Source organism: Cebus imitator, unplaced genomic scaffold (genome assembly GCF_001604975.1).
Source record: "Cebus imitator isolate Cc_AM_T3 unplaced genomic scaffold, Cebus_imitator-1.0 Scaffold222, whole genome shotgun sequence".
In the NCBI taxonomy this organism is placed as follows: Eukaryota; Metazoa; Chordata; class Mammalia; order Primates; family Cebidae; genus Cebus; species Cebus imitator.
In genome coordinates this window covers 223756-246425 of record NW_016107537.1, presented here as the reverse complement: position 1 = coordinate 246425, position 22670 = coordinate 223756, and the positions used below count along the sequence as shown (strand labels likewise).

At 43.2% G+C, this 22670-nt stretch overlaps 3 gene segments (V, D, J or C); all 3 read left to right on the top strand.

The window, feature by feature from the left end:
* Window positions 1-313: 313 nt before the first annotated feature.
* On the top strand, window positions 314-1145 carry LOC108281206. The segment is given in 2 exon segments: window positions 314-396; window positions 760-1145. Coding segments are annotated over 2 exon segments (438 nt in total).
* Window positions 1146-6415: 5270 nt separating this feature from the next.
* On the top strand, window positions 6416-7247 carry LOC108281205. The segment is given in 2 exon segments: window positions 6416-6498; window positions 6862-7247. Coding segments are annotated over 2 exon segments (438 nt in total).
* A 10485-nt stretch (window positions 7248-17732) lies between these two features.
* On the top strand, window positions 17733-18290 carry LOC108318616. The segment is given in 2 exon segments: window positions 17733-17843; window positions 17968-18290. Coding segments are annotated over 2 exon segments (378 nt in total).
* The last annotated feature ends 4380 nt before the right edge of the window (window positions 18291-22670 follow it).

The window sequence follows — 22670 nt, the reverse complement described above, 5'->3', positions numbered from 1 at the left end:
TAGCTGGGAGGGGTACAAGAAGAATGGCATTCGCCCATGTTCATTCAAGACACATATTTCTACACTGTTAGGGTTGTTATGCTTTCCTAGAGTTGCATGTCCTGCACAATGAGACCTACCCAAGATCCAAACTGTCACAGTCAGATCCTTCCTTCCATTTTATGTCACATTGTTCACAGGAGAGACATATCCCCTCCCCCCGGTTTCTTTGACTCTTTCCACACCACTGCATGCACCAGGGAATTTGCATATTGTCTCATAGGGAGGACTTTTCTTAAAGTCTGAGATAAAAGCTCAGCTCCAACCTTGGCTTGACTGATCAGGACTCCTCAGTTCACATTCTCATGATGAGGCTCACTGCTCAGCTCCTGGGGCTGCTAATGCTCTGGGTCCCTGGTAAGGACAGAAGGAGATGAGGAAGGAGAATGGGATGGGAGGGTGAGCTCCAGGGCTCCGCAGCATCCCATGTTTAGTCTAATCCTGCATTAGAGGAATAGGATCTGTGCTGCGGAAAAGGGAACTTGATATTTTGCTCTGTGAATAATTAGAAGTCTCATGAAATATACAATGTCTGGCGTTCTGACTAGATCTTCAAAATGTAAAGGTCTCATGCTTTACAAAAATCCTTTTCATTTTAGAATGTGTATTTTTATGGTATAAGTCAGTATTTTAAAAAATTAAGTTTAAATAAATGATATAAGATAAATGATGAAAATTGCTCATTAGGTTTGTACATAACTTTGCTCTTCATTATTTCAGGATCCACTGGGGATATTGTGATGACCCAGACTCCAGTCTCCCTGCCCGTCACCCCTGGAGAGCCGGCCTCCATCTCCTGCAGGTCTAGTCAGAACCTCCTGCATAGTAATGGATACACCTATTTGGATTGGTACCTGCAGAAGCCAGGCCAGTCTCCACAGCTCCTGATCTATTTGGGCTCCAACCGGGCTTCTGGGGTCCCTGACAGGTTCAGTGGCAGTGGATCAGGCACAGATTTTACACTGAAAATCAGCAGGGTGGAGGCTGAGGATGTTGGGGTTTATTACTGCATGCAAGGTATACAGCTTCTTCCCACAGTGGTACAGCCTTTAACACAAACCTCCCTCCTGGGGTGGCCCAGCTGTCCACATGTGCTGCTTGTCTGATGAGCTTCTCAGCAGGGTCTCTTGAGTCTGCAGAAGAGGAGGCTGTTGGAGACCTCAGGGTAGGGGTTGCTGCTGAGCTGAGAACTTCGGCTCATGAAAACCTCAGTGGTACTTCAGCTCCACATGTTAAGGCCCCATTAGGTGAAAAATAAATGATTGCAAAAACTAAAATGGGATATCAAGGAGAATCAGAGTACTGATTAAAGCTGTTACAAAGAAGCCTCAAACTATGGTAGACTAACTGTGACCAGGTTTCTGTGTCTGTTGCATGGCAATGCAGAGATAGGTGGGTGGCCTTGGTGGTGTTGGTGGCTCTGCTTTGTGAGGTCACTCAGATGGGCAGGAGGCATGACCACCCTCAGCACACAGCTTTCCTTCTTCCTCACAGTCACTGCACCCATGCCCATTCCTCAGCAGCATGAGGTGGAACAAATAGAAACCTGTTTTCTTCTAAAAACCAAAGAAACTAGATTTTTCCATCAGGATAAATATTCTTTGCTTTAAGGACACATCAGAGAAATTTTCCATTGAGTGGATCTGATGATAAACCCACATTGTTTTGTTTGTTTGGTTTGTTTTGTTGTGTTTTGAGATGGAGTCTCCCTCTGTCACCCAGGCTGGAGTGCAGTGACATGGCTCGGCTCACTGCAACCTCCGCCTCCTGGGTTCAGGTGATTCTCATGCCTCAGAGTCCCGAGCAGCTAGGATTACAGGGGCTCACCACCATGCTCAGCTAACTTTTGTATTTTTAGTAGAGACAGGGTTTCACCATATTGGTCAGGGTGGTGTCAAACTCCAGTTCTGAAGTGATCCGCCCACCTTGACCTCCCAAAGTGCTGGGGTTACAGGTATAAGCCACCACACCTAGCAGTTTTTTATTTGTTTTAATATGAAAATGTAAAATTATTTTAGAAAATAATTTTTTTGAGTATGAAGTTATGTTTGTGGCAGCCCATTTGACTTTATCATTTATCATTTGACAATTTTTACTAAAATGTCTTTTCAATAAAAGTCGCATGACTCTAAGTGTCCTCTTCTGAAAAGAATAAGGGTTTTTATCTTCTCAGGATCCTTTTAGGATCTTCAACTAACCTCATGTTTTTTACACATACAATATATTAATTTTAATTTATTATTTATGATAAATTTATTAAGTAATTTTCACTATCAAAAGCTTTAAAATCTCATAAATTGGTATGTCAACAGCCTGTCTCTAGGAGCAAACACACTCCACAATAAACAATAGAGAACACCACGGTCTTAGAAACACTGGGAAAGTAAGAGTGATAGTGTCCCATTATCAACGGGAAGCCCCTGGAGCTAGAATGGTGTCTCATGTCTGACCTGGAACATCTGGGAGGAGCTGCCATGAGCTGAGTTGTGAGGAAACTGCTCTGTGCTCGGAGGCTGAAAGCACATTCTTTCCCTCCCCACTGCCTTACCTGTGTCCTCCTGCTGGGGTCTAAATTGTGTCCCCAGATTAATGTTGAAGCTCTACTCCCCAGTGTGGCTGTAGGAGATAGAACCTCTAAGAAGATAATTGAGATCATAAGGGTGGGGCCCTGATTCATTAAGGTTAGTGGTTCTTATAAGATCCAGAGAGTTCTCTTTTCCCTCTCTCTCTAACTGCTGCACCCCTATGGAAAGGCCATGTGAAAGCATGGTGAGAAGGTAGCATCTACAAGCCAGGAAGAAGGTCTTTACTGGAAAGTGAACCCTGCTGGACCTTGATCTTGGACTTTCCAGCCACCAGAACTGTGAAAATAAATGCCTGTGGTTCAAGCCATCTACCCAGCGTATTTTGATGTCACAGTGCAAGAAGACTCATTCACTGTCCCCACCCTCTCTGAACAAGATCAGCATCAAGAAGCATCTCATGGATGCAGGGACCCAGCTTTGCTCCTCCTCCTCTTGCTATTCTTACTCTCTTGAGGAAGAGGGGAGGGTTCAGGCTTCATCTTCAGTTTGTTTTCAATAAACATGAATGTTTCCTTGACAATCAGGTAATTAGCTTGTTTTGCTTTCTGAAAAGAATTTAACCAAACTGAGGAAACTACTTGCTTAGTATTAATATTTGGGGTGTTCATGTTTGTTCCCACTTAGATGCCAGTTGGGGTGTTGTATGGACACAGTCTCTAGCCCCTTTCCCTGTGTACTAGTAGAGAGGGCCACTGTCACCTGCAGGGCTAGACATAGTCTCAACAGTGTCCTAGTCTGGCACCAGCGGAAACCGCACCTGGCTCTGAGCTCCTGCTGGCTACTACTGCTAACTGTATATAATGCCTGTTGGGTCAGGGGTGATGGGCTTGGACAGACTTCACTGAGGCCATCAGCAGCCGAGTTGCCTTCATAGTGTCCCATCGTGAACAGGGTGCCAGCAGCTACCTGTGCCATAAAAGCTAGGCAGAGAGATCCCACATCACTCCAGTCAGAGGAGAAGCTGCCAATTTGTTGTGGAAGAGTTTTTGTCCTGACTACGCAGTCACTGAGTCTCACGTGCTTCTGTGTCTGGAAAGAGCCCCCAGGGGAGAGGAATTGTCTAGTCAGGGATCTGGAAACAAAACTTCTCTCCACTCAGGGCACAGACCCACTGCCCATCTCCCAGCCACCTGCTGATTGTGTTCCCCAAAAACCCCTTGGGTCAGTCAGAGTCCACAGTAATGGAAGGCTCTCTGTCCTGCTCAATAGGGACATGGGGAAGGGTCCTGAGCTTCCTGACCCTCAGGGAGTCAGGAAGGGACCACGTTTATGGTGTGCTATTGCAGTTTTAAATGTTCATCCTCAATTTATCAACTTTGAAATCATACTTATAACGATAGTTATATCTATTTCTGTATAAATATGCAGGGAGCTCCTGGGTCTGGAGCTCCCTGAAGGACTGCAGCTCTTCTCTCTTCTTGTTACCTACAATGTGGTGAGTTGGACAGGTGTGTGTTTCAGCCCTATTTGTGTTACTGCTCTTTCAGTCTCTCCATTTGGCAGGTCCCAAGTTCTTGTCCCACATCCAGGAAGAATGAGATATGCAGACCACTGGAGGATGAGTGAGGTGAAAAGGGGCTTTATTGAGCAATAGTGCAGCTCTCAAAATACCCAAAGTGGGTAGCTCTTTTCTGCAGGCAGGTTGACCCAATGAGTGCAATTCTCAGCAGAGAGGAAACCTGAAGTGGATGGCCACACAGGCAGGTCATCCCATCATCTGCCTGAGTCTGGCTGACTATGGGGTTTTTATAGGCTTCAGAAGGGAGGAAGTGTGTGCTGAGTAGTTCATGGGCTGCTATGGGCGGGCCTGGACAAAGCACCATAAGTTCTCACCCTGGTCCAAGGAATTGGAAGCCTAGGCCCCAGGCTTCAGGCTGTCTGTGGCTTGAACGTAGGCCTTCACTGGGGACCTGCCCCTTTCTGCTCAGGACCCTGTCTGCCTCCTGCTACCACCTACATGTCATCCACAAAGTCCAGGCTGTTCATGCTGAAGGTTACCTCCAGGCCCATGTGGAGCTTCCCTCAGCCCCAAATCTGCCTCCCCTACATGCTTGCTGGCACCCAAAGTCTGAAGGGGGCCAAGGCAGCAGGGGGCTGGCATGTCAGTGCTGTCCTGAGCTCGCACACAGCTGGCTGGGTCATGACAGTGCCCAGGCTCTGCCTCAACTTTGCTCTTAAATCAGAGCAGGTACCAGAAGTGTGGGGAGGCCAGGCAGCCAAAACAGGCACTTCTGGGCCTGTAGTGGAAGGGGGACTTCCTGAACTCTGGAGAACACAGGAATGCCTGGTCCACAACTGCAAGTCGGGGGCTGCAGTTCCTCCTGGAAGGGTGGGGCTCCCACCTCTCCAACTCAGAGGGGGTTAAGAGCTCTCACCTGTCCCTGGCTCCCACTGGCTCCCTGGAGCATGCAGCTCTGGCCACACCTCCTCCACTGTAGCCAGCGTTTGGCAGTGGCCACTCCAGACAGGCCACCACTGCCATCAAAATTCACTAAAGTCGTTTATCAATTTTAGGAGCTTTTTGGCAGAATCTTTATAATTTTCTATGCATGGAATCATATTATCAGCAAATGGAGATTGTTTGACTTCGTTTCTTATTTGTAAGCTTTTTATTTCATGGAAAAGGCAGGGGAATAGAAAGAAAGAGGGAGAGAGAGCACAGCATAAGATATGTGTCTATACCAACACTGAGAGTTAGTTCTAAAAGGCTTAGTAATGAGTGTGATCCTCAGATTATCAGGTTCTATTCTATGAAGCATATGCATGCTCCTTATATGGGAAAAGAGCCTTTGTATATGACAATTAATAATCTAGAAACAGGGAGAATATCCAGCATTTAAGGCAATCACAGGCGGTTTTTTCTTTTTTTTTAATTGCATTTTAGGTTTTGGGGTACATGTGAAGAACATGCAAGATTGTTGCGTAGGTACACACATGGCAGTGTGATTTGCTGCCTTCCTCCCCATCACCTACATCTGGCATTTCTCCNTTTTACATGATGAGAAGACTGTGGGAAGAGTTTTTCTTAACAACACCACTCAGAAAAACATAGTGCAAAGTTATTTTTTGTTCATTCTATTTCCTTTAATAAATTCTTTGGGTTAATCTGATATATGTGAGATGATTATGATGGGATATATACCAGATTGAACAATTGGTCACCAGGAATTTTATATTCACTGCCCGAGGAATAAAACTTTTCCTCCTTTCTGGTTATTTACACTGGGCTCTTGGATCTAAATGTAGAGACCCATATCATTTTCCCTATGAGGTCCTTGGACAGGGTGCTCTTATGGGGCTCATACACCAGGCGACAGGGGAGGGCAGATTCCAACACTTGCTATGAACATCCTTGAACAGTTATCCTGGAAATAGAAGATACCAGACAACTCTTGAACTGACTCAAGACTATGTTTTATTTGTAGACATTCTGCTTATCAGTGCTTGTAGGAAAGGATAATGTTTCCTTTTTTTAGATTAGCTGGGAGGGGTACAAGAAGAATGGCATTCGCCCATGTTCATTCAAGACACATATTTCTACACTGTTAGGGTTGTTATGCTTTCCTAGAGTTGCATGTCCTGCACAATGAGACCTACCCAAGATCCAAACTGTCACAGTCAGATCCTTCCTTCCATTTTATGTCACATTGTTCACAGGAGAGACATATCCCCTCCCCCCGGTTTCTTTGACTCTTTCCACACCACTGCATGCACCAGGGAATTTGCATATTGTCTCATAGGGAGGACTTTTCTTAAAGTCTGAGATAAAAGCTCAGCTCCAACCTTGGCTTGACTGATCAGGACTCCTCAGTTCACATTCTCATGATGAGGCTCACTGCTCAGCTCCTGGGGCTGCTAATGCTCTGGGTCCCTGGTAAGGACAGAAGGAGATGAGGAAGGAGAATGGGATGGGAGGGTGAGCTCCAGGGCTCCGCAGCATCCCATGTTTAGTCTAATCCTGCATTAGAGGAATAGGATCTGTGCTGCGGAAAAGGGAACTTGATATTTTGCTCTGTGAATAATTAGAAGTCTCATGAAATATACAATGTCTGGCGTTCTGACTAGATCTTCAAAATGTAAAGGTCTCATGCTTTACAAAAATCCTTTTCATTTTAGAATGTGTATTTTTATGGTATAAGTCAGTATTTTAAAAAATTAAGTTTAAATAAATGATATAAGATAAATGATGAAAATTGCTCATTAGGTTTGTACATAACTTTGCTCTTCATTATTTCAGGATCCACTGGGGATATTGTGATGACCCAGACTCCAGTCTCCCTGCCCGTCACCCCTGGAGAGCCGGCCTCCATCTCCTGCAGGTCTAGTCAGAACCTCCTGCATAGTAATGGATACACCTATTTGGATTGGTACCTGCAGAAGCCAGGCCAGTCTCCACAGCTCCTGATCTATTTGGGCTCCAACCGGGCTTCTGGGGTCCCTGACAGGTTCAGTGGCAGTGGATCAGGCACAGATTTTACACTGAAAATCAGCAGGGTGGAGGCTGAGGATGTTGGGGTTTATTACTGCATGCAAGGTATACAGCTTCTTCCCACAGTGGTACAGCCTTTAACACAAACCTCCCTCCTGGGGTGGCCCAGCTGTCCACATGTGCTGCTTGTCTGATGAGCTTCTCAGCAGGGTCTCTTGAGTCTGCAGAAGAGGAGGCTGTTGGAGACCTCAGGGTAGGGGTTGCTGCTGAGCTGAGAACTTCGGCTCATGAAAACCTCAGTGGTACTTCAGCTCCACATGTTAAGGCCCCATTAGGTGAAAAATAAATGATTGCAAAAACTAAAATGGGATATCAAGGAGAATCAGAGTACTGATTAAAGCTGTTACAAAGAAGCCTCAAACTATGGTAGACTAACTGTGACCAGGTTTCTGTGTCTGTTGCATGGCAATGCAGAGATAGGTGGGTGGCCTTGGTGGTGTTGGTGGCTCTGCTTTGTGAGGTCACTCAGATGGGCAGGAGGCATGACCACCCTCAGCACACAGCTTTCCTTCTTCCTCACAGTCACTGCACCCATGCCCATTCCTCAGCAGCATGAGGTGGAACAAATAGAAACCTGTTTTCTTCTAAAAACCAAAGAAACTAGATTTTTCCATCAGGATAAATATTCTTTGCTTTAAGGACACATCAGAGAAATTTTCCATTGAGTGGATCTGATGATAAACCCACATTGTTTTGTTTGTTTGGTTTGTTTTGTTGTGTTTTGAGATGGAGTCTCCCTCTGTCACCCAGGCTGGAGTGCAGTGACATGGCTCGGCTCACTGCAACCTCCGCCTCCTGGGTTCAGGTGATTCTCATGCCTCAGAGTCCCGAGCAGCTAGGATTACAGGGGCTCACCACCATGCTCAGCTAACTTTTGTATTTTTAGTAGAGACAGGGTTTCACCATATTGGTCAGGGTGGTGTCAAACTCCAGTTCTGAAGTGATCCGCCCACCTTGACCTCCCAAAGTGCTGGGGTTACAGGTATAAGCCACCACACCTAGCAGTTTTTTATTTGTTTTAATATGAAAATGTAAAATTATTTTAGAAAATAATTTTTTTGAGTATGAAGTTATGTTTGTGGCAGCCCATTTGACTTTATCATTTATCATTTGACAATTTTTACTAAAATGTCTTTTCAATAAAAGTCGCATGACTCTAAGTGTCCTCTTCTGAAAAGAATAAGGGTTTTTATCTTCTCAGGATCCTTTTAGGATCTTCAACTAACCTCATGTTTTTTACACATACAATATATTAATTTTAATTTATTATTTATGATAAATTTATTAAGTAATTTTCACTATCAAAAGCTTTAAAATCTCATAAATTGGTATGTCAACAGCCTGTCTCTAGGAGCAAACACACTCCACAATAAACAATAGAGAACACCACGGTCTTAGAAACACTGGGAAAGTAAGAGTGATAGTGTCCCATTATCAACGGGAAGCCCCTGGAGCTAGAATGGTGTCTCATGTCTGACCTGGAACATCTGGGAGGAGCTGCCATGAGCTGAGTTGTGAGGAAACTGCTCTGTGCTCGGAGGCTGAAAGCACATTCTTTCCCTCCCCACTGCCTTACCTGTGTCCTCCTGCTGGGGTCTAAATTGTGTCCCCAGATTAATGTTGAAGCTCTACTCCCCAGTGTGGCTGTAGGAGATAGAACCTCTAAGAAGATAATTGAGATCATAAGGGTGGGGCCCTGATTCATTAAGGTTAGTGGTTCTTATAAGATCCAGAGAGTTCTCTTTTCCCTCTCTCTCTAACTGCTGCACCCCTATGGAAAGGCCATGTGAAAGCATGGTGAGAAGGTAGCATCTACAAGCCAGGAAGAAGGTCTTTACTGGAAAGTGAACCCTGCTGGACCTTGATCTTGGACTTTCCAGCCACCAGAACTGTGAAAATAAATGCCTGTGGTTCAAGCCATCTACCCAGCGTATTTTGATGTCACAGTGCAAGAAGACTCATTCACTGTCCCCACCCTCTCTGAACAAGATCAGCATCAAGAAGCATCTCATGGATGCAGGGACCCAGCTTTGCTCCTCCTCCTCTTGCTATTCTTACTCTCTTGAGGAAGAGGGGAGGGTTCAGGCTTCATCTTCAGTTTGTTTTCAATAAACATGAATGTTTCCTTGACAATCAGGTAATTAGCTTGTTTTGCTTTCTGAAAAGAATTTAACCAAACTGAGGAAACTACTTGCTTAGTATTAATATTTGGGGTGTTCATGTTTGTTCCCACTTAGATGCCAGTTGGGGTGTTGTATGGACACAGTCTCTAGCCCCTTTCCCTGTGTACTAGTAGAGAGGGCCACTGTCACCTGCAGGGCTAGACATAGTCTCAACAGTGTCCTAGTCTGGCACCAGCGGAAACCGCACCTGGCTCTGAGCTCCTGCTGGCTACTACTGCTAACTGTATATAATGCCTGTTGGGTCAGGGGTGATGGGCTTGGACAGACTTCACTGAGGCCATCAGCAGCCGAGTTGCCTTCATAGTGTCCCATCGTGAACAGGGTGCCAGCAGCTACCTGTGCCATAAAAGCTAGGCAGAGAGATCCCACATCACTCCAGTCAGAGGAGAAGCTGCCAATTTGTTGTGGAAGAGTTTTTGTCCTGACTACGCAGTCACTGAGTCTCACGTGCTTCTGTGTCTGGAAAGAGCCCCCAGGGGAGAGGAATTGTCTAGTCAGGGATCTGGAAACAAAACTTCTCTCCACTCAGGGCACAGACCCACTGCCCATCTCCCAGCCACCTGCTGATTGTGTTCCCCAAAAACCCCTTGGGTCAGTCAGAGTCCACAGTAATGGAAGGCTCTCTGTCCTGCTCAATAGGGACATGGGGAAGGGTCCTGAGCTTCCTGACCCTCAGGGAGTCAGGAAGGGACCACGTTTATGGTGTGCTATTGCAGTTTTAAATGTTCATCCTCAATTTATCAACTTTGAAATCATACTTATAACGATAGTTATATCTATTTCTGTATAAATATGCAGGGAGCTCCTGGGTCTGGAGCTCCCTGAAGGACTGCAGCTCTTCTCTCTTCTTGTTACCTACAATGTGGTGAGTTGGACAGGTGTGTGTTTCAGCCCTATTTGTGTTACTGCTCTTTCAGTCTCTCCATTTGGCAGGTCCCAAGTTCTTGTCCCACATCCAGGAAGAATGAGATATGCAGACCACTGGAGGATGAGTGAGGTGAAAAGGGGCTTTATTGAGCAATAGTGCAGCTCTCAAAATACCCAAAGTGGGTAGCTCTTTTCTGCAGGCAGGTTGACCCAATGAGTGCAATTCTCAGCAGAGAGGAAACCTGAAGTGGATGGCCACACAGGCAGGTCATCCCATCATCTGCCTGAGTCTGGCTGACTATGGGGTTTTTATAGGCTTCAGAAGGGAGGAAGTGTGTGCTGAGTAGTTCATGGGCTGCTATGGGCGGGCCTGGACAAAGCACCATAAGTTCTCACCCTGGTCCAAGGAATTGGAAGCCTAGGCCCCAGGCTTCAGGCTGTCTGTGGCTTGAACGTAGGCCTTCACTGGGGACCTGCCCCTTTCTGCTCAGGACCCTGTCTGCCTCCTGCTACCACCTACATGTCATCCACAAAGTCCAGGCTGTTCATGCTGAAGGTTACCTCCAGGCCCATGTGGAGCTTCCCTCAGCCCCAAATCTGCCTCCCCTACATGCTTGCTGGCACCCAAAGTCTGAAGGGGGCCAAGGCAGCAGGGGGCTGGCATGTCAGTGCTGTCCTGAGCTCGCACACAGCTGGCTGGGTCATGACAGTGCCCAGGCTCTGCCTCAACTTTGCTCTTAAATCAGAGCAGGTACCAGAAGTGTGGGGAGGCCAGGCAGCCAAAACAGGCACTTCTGGGCCTGTAGTGGAAGGGGGACTTCCTGAACTCTGGAGAACACAGGAATGCCTGGTCCACAACTGCAAGTCGGGGGCTGCAGTTCCTCCTGGAAGGGTGGGGCTCCCACCTCTCCAACTCAGAGGGGGTTAAGAGCTCTCACCTGTCCCTGGCTCCCACTGGCTCCCTGGAGCATGCAGCTCTGGCCACACCTCCTCCACTGTAGCCAGCGTTTGGCAGTGGCCACTCCAGACAGGCCACCACTGCCATCAAAATTCACTAAAGTCGTTTATCAATTTTAGGAGCTTTTTGGCAGAATCTTTATAATTTTCTATGCATGGAATCATATTATCAGCAAATGGAGATTGTTTGACTTCGTTTCTTATTTGTAAGCTTTTTATTTCATGGAAAAGGCAGGGGAATAGAAAGAAAGAGGGAGAGAGAGCACAGCATAAGATATGTGTCTATACCAACACTGAGAGTTAGTTCTAAAAGGCTTAGTAATGAGTGTGATCCTCAGATTATCAGGTTCTATTCTATGAAGCATATGCATGCTCCTTATATGGGAAAAGAGCCTTTGTATATGACAATTAATAATCTAGAAACAGGGAGAATATCCAGCATTTAAGGCAATCACAGGCGGTTTTTTCTTTTTTTTTAATTGCATTTTAGGTTTTGGGGTACATGTGAAGAACATGCAAGATTGTTGCGTAGGTACACACATGGCAGTGTGATTTGCTGCCTTCCTCCCCATCACCTACATCTGGCATTTCTCCCCATGCTATCTCTCCCCAACTCCCCACCCCCCACTGTCGCTCCCCTATTTCCCCCCAACAGACCCCAGTGTGTGTCCCCTCCCTGTGTCCATGTGTTCTCATTGTTCAACACCCGCCTATGAGTGAGAACATGCGGTGTTTGATCTTCTGCTCTTGAATCACAGGCATTTTTAGAAAAGCAAGGTAGAGAGAGACTTAACACAGACTCAACAGTAGGAAGCAATGTGAACAAAGAGATAGAGATTGGAGTGATTTGGCCACCAGCCAAGGAAAGCTGAAGACATCAGAAGCTGAAAGTGGCAAGAAGTAAAGTCTCTCTAGAGCCTCTGAAGGAAACTGGCCTGTGGAAACCATGATCATGGCCTGTTGAAGGTAATTCTGGACTTCTGGCCTGAAGAACTATGAGCTAAAACATTTCTGTGGTTTTAAGTCACCAAATGTTTGGGAATTTCTTACAGCAGCCCAGGGACACTAATACACATGGACTCTGGGCAAATCCAGAAGAAAACTGCTATAGTCATTTGCAATGTCCTTATTAAAATTTTCAAATGCTACATATAAATGGGTTAGTGGAAGATTTTATGGTGGAAAATGCATATGAAATCTCACAGTGCACAGAGAGGCATCATTACTTATTTAAAAATTGATTATTTTATTTGAAAATAATATCTTACTAGTAATATCTTACATAATGTCTTCATCCTAAGATATTCAAAGATACATGAAAGGAACAATAGGCATTCTCGCTCTATCTCTTCTCCCCACCCCCCACACATGCACAGTTCATGGTGCATCAATTGGTGCACCGTGGACACTGCTTGAGATCCACAGTGCTCCATTTCACAGACAAGGAAACTGCTCATCAGAGAGCAGGGGTGGTTTGATCTAAAATCTTTAACTTAATTACATCTGCCAGGATACTTTTAACATATAAAGTAACATTCATAGATTCCAGATATTAGAACATGTATGTCTTACAGGACGAATGTCCTGCAATTGTCCTTCCTACAGTAGAATAAGAATTTATAAAATCGCAAGGCCTATATAGGTTAAAAAAAAAAAAAAATCCACCTGAAAGGTGAGACAGCTGGGGTATGTATACACCTTCCCTGTCATCACTCATTGAGGGATGTCCTAGGGGATGCTCATTCCAGTCCCTGAAGTCTGCCATGTGTGCAGGCAGAGCTGCCTTCCCCAGCTTCAGACAGAGAGAGCAGAGAGGGGCAGATATGGCCATGTGAAGTGATGAGAAGTACAGTGAACAGGAAAGGCCAAGCCTAACAACAGTGACTGCTACACTCACCCAGAAAACAATAAAATGTGTATTTTGATCCAAACCTGCGTCTTTCTGAACCTGAGTCCTGGCACGCTGTTTGCTAGCCAGTTCCCTTTCAATTTAGACCATCTGGGAAAGCAACAGGAAGTATTTTTGTACACACACCGTATAACTGTGGTCTGACTGCCTGTAGTCATGCATGAGAAATACTCTCCAGAGTCCTCTGGCTGCAGTCCACTGATGCTGATGTACTGGGTTCTACTTTCCCTACTGCTGACAGGGCAGGGGTGCCCTAGACAAAGGCAGAGATGTGAGGTACAGAGGTTCAAATCTGTGTCCAAGAGTTAACTGAATTCAAGATATTTTTTATTATGTAACAGTGGTGGCTTGGCAGGAGTTGGAAACCCTCTCCTGGATATAAAACAGGGAGGCTGGCATCTGGGTTAGGAAGATGTCCTCAATCAGTGCTAAAGAGTAAAAGAAGAAAGTGGCATTGATGGTGCAAGGCAGGCATAGGCACGGAGTAGCAGCCGCCCTCGCTGGAATAAAGAGTTCCCTGACCTGGCTTTCCCCAGGGCCTCCCCCTCACCTGCTCTCCAGGAATCTAGGCCCCAGAGGAGCTGCACCCAGGCCCAGCCCCATGTGTTCTCCTATTGCAGCACAATATGTCCTTAAACAAAATTGGTTCTGAGAACTGGGGCTGCTGCTGTAACAAATGCCTGGAAATGTGGAAGTGGCTTTGAAGCAGAAAAATTTGGAGAGGCTGAATGAATTTGAAGGAGAAGGCCAAAAAACACCTAGATTGCTACAAATGGAGCATTTAGGGAGATTCTGTTCAGGACTCAGAAGAAGAGTACAAATGTAAAGAAAGTCTTGAACTTCTTAGAGATTAAGTAGTCATGATCAGAATGCTGGTAGAAATATGAATGGTAAAGGCCATTCTGAAGTGGTCTCAGCTGGAACTAAGGAACATGGTATTGGGAACTGGATGATGGATCATCCTTGTTCTGCAGTTGCAAAGAACTTGGCAGAATTATATCCATGTCCTAGGGCTTTATAAAAGGCAGAATTTAAGAGTGATGAATTAGGATGTCTGGTAGGAGAAATGTCTAAACAACAAAGTGTTCAACGTGCTGCATGGCTTCTTTGGTGAGTCACAGTCCAATGAGAGTAAAAATAATAATGTAACATATAATTTACCTTTAAAAGAAAAGCAAAATGGAAAGATTTGGAAAACTTTCTGCCTGCTCATGTAAAGAATAAAGAAGCACGTTCAAGAGAGAATAGCGGGGGCGTGGCCAAGCAACTGTTTGCCAAAGAGATTAATGTGGACAGAAGGAAGCCAGATTCTATCTGTTAAGACAATAAGAAAATGACGCTGAAGTCATTTCAGAAATCTTCAAAGGCAAGTTAGAACCTTGGAAGCAAGGTTTTCAAAGAGGTGCCAATATGTCCTCAGCATTTGCTCTGCTGTCCTGCCTTGGGACTCTGCTTCTAGAATTTTATTGCACCACACCCTGGCTGCCCCAGCCATAGTTCAAGTGTGTCCAGGTGTGGTTTCACCTTCCTCTCCAGAAAGTACAAGGTGTAAACCCTGGCAGCATCCATGTTGAGCTCATTTTATATGCGTTCAGAATGCAAGAGATGTGGGACCATAGCAGCATCCATCTAGATTTCAAAAGATGTCGTGGATATATTGGGTCCCAGGCAGAGACTTACAACAGGGGAAAGCCTCCACAGAAAATCCCTGCTAGGGCAACGTCTACTAGAGCCATGAAAGTGAGGCAGCCTGGGAGACCACTGAAATGTAGGACCACCAGCATGCAACTCCAGCCTTGGAAAGATGGAGGCTCAAGACTCCAACCCACGAAGGATTCTGGTTGAAGTGAGCCCAGTAAAGCCATAGAAGTAGGGCTGCCTGAGGCATTGGTAAACCAACTCCCACCCCAGATTGTCCAGGATGTGAAACTTAAAGGCAAAGATTATTCTCCACCTTTAAGACTTAAAGTTGTTTTTCCTGTTGGGTTTTTGGCTTACATGGGACCAATTAACCCTTTCTTTTTAATCTATCTCTCTTTTTTTAGACTGAGAATGTTTATCTTATGCCTGCCTCACCGCTGTACAGTTGTCCCTCAGTATCCATGGAGAATTGGTTCCAGGGTCCTCCACAAATATCATAATCTATAGACATCAAGTCCTGCAGTCAGCTCTGAAGAACCCAAAAATACAACAAGTATGCCCTCTGCATCTGTGGATTCTGCATCTCCTGAATACTCGATTGTCAGTCCATGGTTGTTGAATCTATGGATGTGAAACCCATGAGTATGAAGGGCCAATTGCATTTTGGAAGCATGTAACTTGTTAATTCACAGGCTCATACCTAGAATAAATTTGCCTGGAATAAACAGTGCCTCAAATCTTACCCATATGTGATTTAGATGAGGCTTTGGACTTTGAACCTCTGATTTGATGCTGGACCAAATTGAGACTTTTGGTGGTATTGGGATGAAATGAATGTATTTTTCATGTGAAAAGAACATAAACTGCGGGTAATGGGATGGAATGCTGTGATTTGAATGTGTTCTCCAAGGTTCATGTGTTAGAAATTTAATTCCCCATGCAGCAATATTGGGTAATTAGGTCACTAGGGCTTTGCCCTCATGGATATTTAATGTCATCATCATGGGAGTGAGTTTGTTATAGTGAGAGTAGGCTAGTCATAAAAACAAATTTGACCCCCCTCTTGCCCTTCCTCACTCTTCTTGCCTTTCCGTCATGGAGATGCAGCCAGGAAGCCCTTGCAAGATACCTGCACCTTGATATTGGACTTCCCCACCTCCAGAACTGTGAGAAATAGATTCCTACTTTAAAAAACAAATTACTCAGTTTCAAGTATTCTGTTATAACAGCACAGACTGAAACAAACATGTTACTATCATTATTTATTTTCAGTCAACATTCTCCTATTTTGTCCAAGGGGAGCCCCATTCAAGCTTGTTCCTAGTACCTTTTCCTTTGACACTATTATTTTCTGAGCACTTCCTTAATTTCTGACACAAGAAGTGCAGTCTCATTTTATATTTTCTCTGTTCTAAACCTGAAACCAGTTATTTCCAATATTTATTTATTTATTTTAGTAGCGATTGGTATCCAATAAAACAAGATTTGGGCACTAACAGTGTCTATTGAGACTTGTGTGTAACTGCTTCTAGGAAAAATTACCTATCTATCTATCTACATATGTTTTAATCTATATCCTATAAAACTATACAAAAATTAGTGAATCTACACTAATATCTCTAATTACAATCCAAATTTACAGTTTCTCCCTTTTTGTATTTGTAACTTTTTTCTAAACTGAGAATCTTGGCTGTAACTATTCATGTCACATTTACTTAAATGATCAAATGCTTTGTGTGACACAAATCTCCTACTGTCCCTGTCACCTAAAGTCGTCTTGCAGAGAACTTTCCTCTTATGCCCCACACACCTTCATTAGCCTTGATATTTTGTGCCAGTCCACCTTGAACTTTGAACTCCTGCACGGGTGCCCTTTTCACCCCCCTGGGCTCTGACATTAGCAGTGGTGGTCTCCACCCCTGTGACTGTCCTGCTTATCCTCATCCAGCTGTGACATCCTGCACAAGTGGGAGGAAGGCTCTTGTATCCTGCACACCCATGTGGGGATACTCATCTCTGCTAACTATGGCTTCAACACCCAGGTGGGCTTTTCTCTCTACTCCATAATATGAGTGCACTTTCTGTACTGTGTGGGCCCAGTATCTTATACAATTCCCTGGCTTTTTGTTGCATAGTTTTCTTTCTGAACCTGCTCTGGTCAAGTGCCCTAAACCCAATCATTAAGAACTGCTTTCTCTTAGGAGCTGGAAGAGATTGGTGATTTGGAAATGTGAAGTTATAAGAAACAGAGTAGGCCCAGGGACAGAGGGCAAGCACTTGGTTTAGAGGACACCTCAGCTTCTGAAGGGGAATAACTTGGATAAGAATAATAAAAAGCATAAATAGAATTCAAGGAGCACAGGGAAACTTCTAGCATGAGACTGTATAATGGCATACAGAGCTAGAATATAGCTGAGAATTTTCCGAAGCAAATTTCTCATGTTGGGTGGCCTAAATGGAAGAGGTGGGAAAGAACATTCAGATATGGAGGATGACAATTATGTGCCTGGAAATGGCAGATTAGCTATGCCAGATAGCCAGTGACAGAACCTTTCCTTGTTATGGCACTATTTTCAAGTATTATGGTTTTTATTATTATTATTTATTTATTTTTAATAACTATCTATCTATCATCTATCTACCATTCATGCTTATACTTTAATGCATCCATTGTTGGTGGTACTGACAATTTACAATGCTGTGGGCTCCAGGGAATTGGACCAAAATGGAAGTCTCTCTGACCTTAATAATATTCACCAGTATCAAATGGAGAAAACTTCTAAAATTTCTTGAGTTTCTACAGATATGTTTCCCTAGCAGACCTTATCAAAAATAGAAAGCTAGCAAGAGGAGCATGTCATAAAACATGAAGAGAGCAAAAGAACACTCCACACATAGGACAGTAAGCTGATTCTGTCCCGTAGCCCTCAGGGAGAAACACATGCTCTGCAGACTTTGGACACCTGGGAGGCACTGGGCCTGTGCAGTGTTATTGAGATAAGTCATCTTCACAGCTGTGCAGATTTGCATGTCCCACAGAGCAACACCTACTGCCCCGAAGATTTATCAGTAGGCTGGTGACACCCTGTGAGGAAGTCTCTCTCAGTCAGGACACAGCATGGACATGAAGGTGTCCGCTCAGCTCCTGGGGCTCCTGCTGCTCTGGCTCCCAGGTAAGGAGGAAAACAACAAAAATTTTTTTCAGCCAATGTAGTAATTAATGCCTGGCACTTTAGGAAGTTCCTCTTATAACATTATTCATCACGTAGATATGTGTTTTTATGTTTCTAATATCAGATACCAGATGTGACATCCAGATGACCCAGTCTCCATCCTCTCTGTCTGCATCTGTGGGAGACAGAGTCACCATCACTTGTCATGCGAGTCAGAGCATTAGCAACTGGTTAGCCTGGTATCAGCAGAAACCAGGGAAAGTTCCTAAGCTCCTGATCTATAAGGCATCCACTTTGCAATCTGGGGTCCCATCTCGGTTCAGCGGCAGTGGATCCGGGACAGATTTTACTCTCACCATCAGCAGCCTGCAGCCTGAAGATGTTGCAACTTATTACTGTCAGAAGTATAACAGTGCTCCTCCCACTGTGATACAAACCCAAACATAAACCATGGAGGGAAGTAGACGTGTGAGGCTGGGTTGCCCCAGCTGCTCCTCCTGGTGCCGCCGTCTGCTGACAGCAGTTCTCAGATGCAGCCAGGGTTTGAAGGTCAATGGAAAGTTTTGGTAGAAGGGGTCAGAGAGGCACATCTACATTCTATCTCTCTTTAGCCTCAGCTCCATCAGCTGATATGGAAATGTCTCTCCTGATTATTACTAATAAAGGACAAAGAAAATTACATCTAGGAGGTCTGGATTGCAGCATCAGTCAGACTTACACAACAAAGGAGAAGGTACTCTATATATTTTTGAAAGATATTTTTTTTTGATACAGGGAATTCAAGTCTAAACTATGACCCAAACCATCATTCTCAGCAAACTGACAGAAGAGCAGAAGATCAAACACCGCATGTTCTCACTCATAGGCGGGTGTTGAACAATGAGAACACATGGACACAGGGAGGGGAGCACTACACACTGGGGTCAGTTGGGGGGAAATAGGGGAGGGACGGTGGGGGGTGGGGAGCTGGGGAGAGATAGCAAGGGGAGAAATGCCAGATGTAGGTGATGGGGAGGAAGGCAGCAAATCACACTGCCACGTGTGTACCTATGCAACAATTTTGCATGTTATTCACATGTACCCCAAAACCTAAAATGCAATAAAATAAATAAATGGAAAAAAAAGAAAAAAAAGATCAGAGACATAAGTATATACACATATAAGTATGTGCAGCCAACAGCATATCAAATAAGCATATTGCATCTATATGTATATTGTAAACATTTACGCTCCGATCCCACCTTCTTCCAATACTATCCAGATTAAGATCTACACTCTTCCCAGCATCTCAAAGGTCTCCCCAAGTTACTTCCCTGTCAATTCCATGTTCCATCTATCATCATCCTAGGCTTCCACTCTATTTTATATCAATATTTATTAATTTTTCCTATTCTTAAGCTTTATATAATTGTAATCATACAGTATTCTGATGTTTTGCTTATTTTGATCAAAATATTTTTGAGCTTCATCTGTATCGTTTCTGTGGCAGTAATTTGTGCCTTTTTATTGCAGAATAATTTTCTATGAACATACTAAATTGTATTCATTCTTCAAATAATGATTTGTTTTTGGTTTAAGAATATTACTGTTAAAAAGCTTAAGAACATTCTTGTACTTGTCTTTTGTGGACTTATGCACTCATTTCTCTTGGGAATATTCTTAAGAATGGAAGTGCTGAGTTGTAAAGTTGGCATAAATTTTGTCTTAGTAAACATTGACAATAGTTTACTGAAGTTCTGAACATATTTATACTAAACCAACCACACGTAACAAAAGTCTCAATTGCTATCAATCTTTTTCAATACTTAGAACTGTCAAACCTATTATTGTATGTAGCGTGGAGGCCAAAGCAACCACATCTTGGGTGCTAATTTGCCAGGTTTGACTTCTGATTAACCTGTGTCCTGAAATGGTCTCTAAGATTTTCAGTTTATCTATTGTTTATTATTTAAAAGCAAGTACTTAGCATAAATCCTGTCCTTGGATTGAACAACATTGAGGTAATCATTCTTTGATTATCATACACATTCTTTCTGAACCACTGATGTCCTATGATATACAAGCCCTATTTGGGAGGGGTAATGGCAAGTGATTGACCATCTTATCTCCCCACTGCCAAAGACACAGACATGGCCTCTGTTTTTAAGTCTCTATTAGATGTTTCTTTCTGAGAAACTGGATGTGTCAGCCTCTTTCTTCAGCCTTTCAGCTTCCTCAGACATTGGGGTTAAGTTTGCTTAGATCTGCCCTGTCATGTGCTCTCCAAGGTCAGAGTTAACCAGGCCCATGCATGTTTGTGTCTTTCCACAATATCAGACTTTTACTCATGGTATTTCAAACACAGAAGCTGCAAGCTACATGGCGTTCCCAAGGAGTCATTCAATAGTGTTGAGGGCACACAGGCCAAAGTCACTGCACAAGCCGGTCAATATTGCAAAACATACACAATAGGACCCTTAATCAATATGTAAACATTAGAAGTTAAACTTTTACACAGCAAACAATGTAACATTTAACATTAAAAAAAAAAAGAAAAAAAAAGGAGAAAGGGTTATCAAATCAGTCCAAGAGTAGTGAAGAAGACAAAAACAATCCTGGTCTGGCCTGAAGGTCCCTCGGTCCTTGCAAGGAAGAGTCTCTGATGTGGCAGAGCCTTCTTAGGCAGATGTGGAGTTCTTATCACAAGCCACAGTGGGACAGTTGTCAGTTAACATGGCCCTTTTGAGATACTGAAAACCTGCATTTTTATGGTCACAGAGTCCTCTGGTGAGAACTGATAGTGGAAGCGTGTGCTTGTTTGTGACCATATCTGGTTGGACACAGTCTTTATTTTTTATTTTTTATTTTTTAGGCAAATCATTCTATTCTTGTTAGAAAGCTGCCCTATGAAACATATAATGCAGTCTTTATCTGAGATAGAGTTAATTATGTCAAAGATGCACTATACATATCCACTGCAAAACATCTGTACTGATAAATCTGAAATTGTATCATGATTAATATTTACACTTACTTAATTGGTAATGATGTTGAGTCACGTTTCATGTGTTTATTTTTATTGGCTGTTTGCATATCTTATCTTTAGGGAAGTTCCTGTTCAAATTGTGTGTGCGTGTGTGTGTGTGTGTGTGTGTGTGTGTGTGTATGCGTAATGTTATATTAATCATATACATATATATGATTAGAAGTTCTTAATTATAATGCAATCTAATTTGTCATTTTACTTGTCATTTTTTCTCTTGTGTTTGTTTTGTGTGTTTATGTGTGTCCTCTGTTTAATAAACTTTTACCACCAAAGGGCTTACAGATGTGCTCCTATGCTTTCTTATAGAAGCATCATTAGTTTACCTCTCACATATAGACAGCAGTCTACCTCTAATTCATATTTTTACCTGGATGAGGCAGATCAAGAATTTTATTTTGATGTCTCATTTTATTTTCATTTTTGTACTCAACAACTCCTCATCATTCCCTGTAAAAATGAAACAAAACAAAACAAACAACAATTGAAGAAAAACCTGTACTTCACTCTATTGCCTGTGCTTAAAAATCAGATGGGCTGAGACAAGAGAATTACTTGAACATGGGAGGCGGAGGTTGCAGTGAGCCAAGATTGTGCCACTGCACTTCAGCCTGGATGACAGAGTAAGACTTCGTCTCAAAAAATAAAAATAAAAATCACATGACTGTGTATAAATGATCTTTATTTTGACTCTTTATCTCTGTACCTACGGTATACCCACCGTCTTAATTACTATCTTTATTATAGAGAAGAAAAATAAAGTCAGAAGACATAATACCAGATTTTTAGATTTAAGATTTTCTTGACTATTCTACATTGTTTGAATTTCCATGTGAATTCTAGAATCACCCTTTCAATTTCAAAAATCCCCTTGAAGATTTTAATTGGATTGCATTGAGTCTATCAGTCAAACTGGAGAAAACTGAAATCTTAACAATATCAAGTCTTCCCTTTTATAAACATGAAAATATCCTCTATTTACTTACATATTCTTTAATCCACCACAGATATTTCTCTATTTACATTGTGTGCAGAGATCTTGCTAAGTTATTATTTCTAGTGATTAAGTTTTAGATTCTTTAAGAACCGATGTACAAATTTTATTAGCAAATACAAATATTTTCCTTGTTCATTTCCAAACTCCATGCATTTTGTTTGTTTATTTGTTTTGAATGTTTGCATGTCTTAGGACCTCCATTATAATTTCGTATAGTGGATGGTTCCATATTTTTTACAATTTGGAAAGTAAAATGTTTAATATTTTATTACTATGTATGATGTTTGCTGTCAAATTGCCTGTACCATTTCTCAACAATTCTAATCCTCAGTAATTCTAAAGATGGATTATTTGTAGATGCTTTATCAGAATAAGGTGATTTTCCATTATTCCGGGCTTGCTCTGGCTTGCTGAGAGTTTTATCATGTATGACTGTTGACTTCTTTCAAGTGACTTTCAGCTACTATTAAGATAATCAAAGTTGCTTTCCTGTTGTGGCCTGCGTGGTGTCGGCTCGTGGGTCTCAGAGACCTGAAAATTAAGAGCATTTTTACGCCCCAGGGACCTCTTGTGGCGGCTCTGCGGCCATCACCATGCCACAGAACGAATATATTGAATTATATCGCAAACGCTATGGATACCGTTTGGATTACCATGAGAAAAAGAGAAAGAAGGAAAGTCCAGAGGCTCATGAACGTTCAAAGAAGGCAAACAAAATGATTGGTCTGAAAGCTAAGCTTTACCATAAACAACGCCACGCTGAGAAAATACAAATGAAAAAGACTATCAAGATGCATGAAAAGAGAAA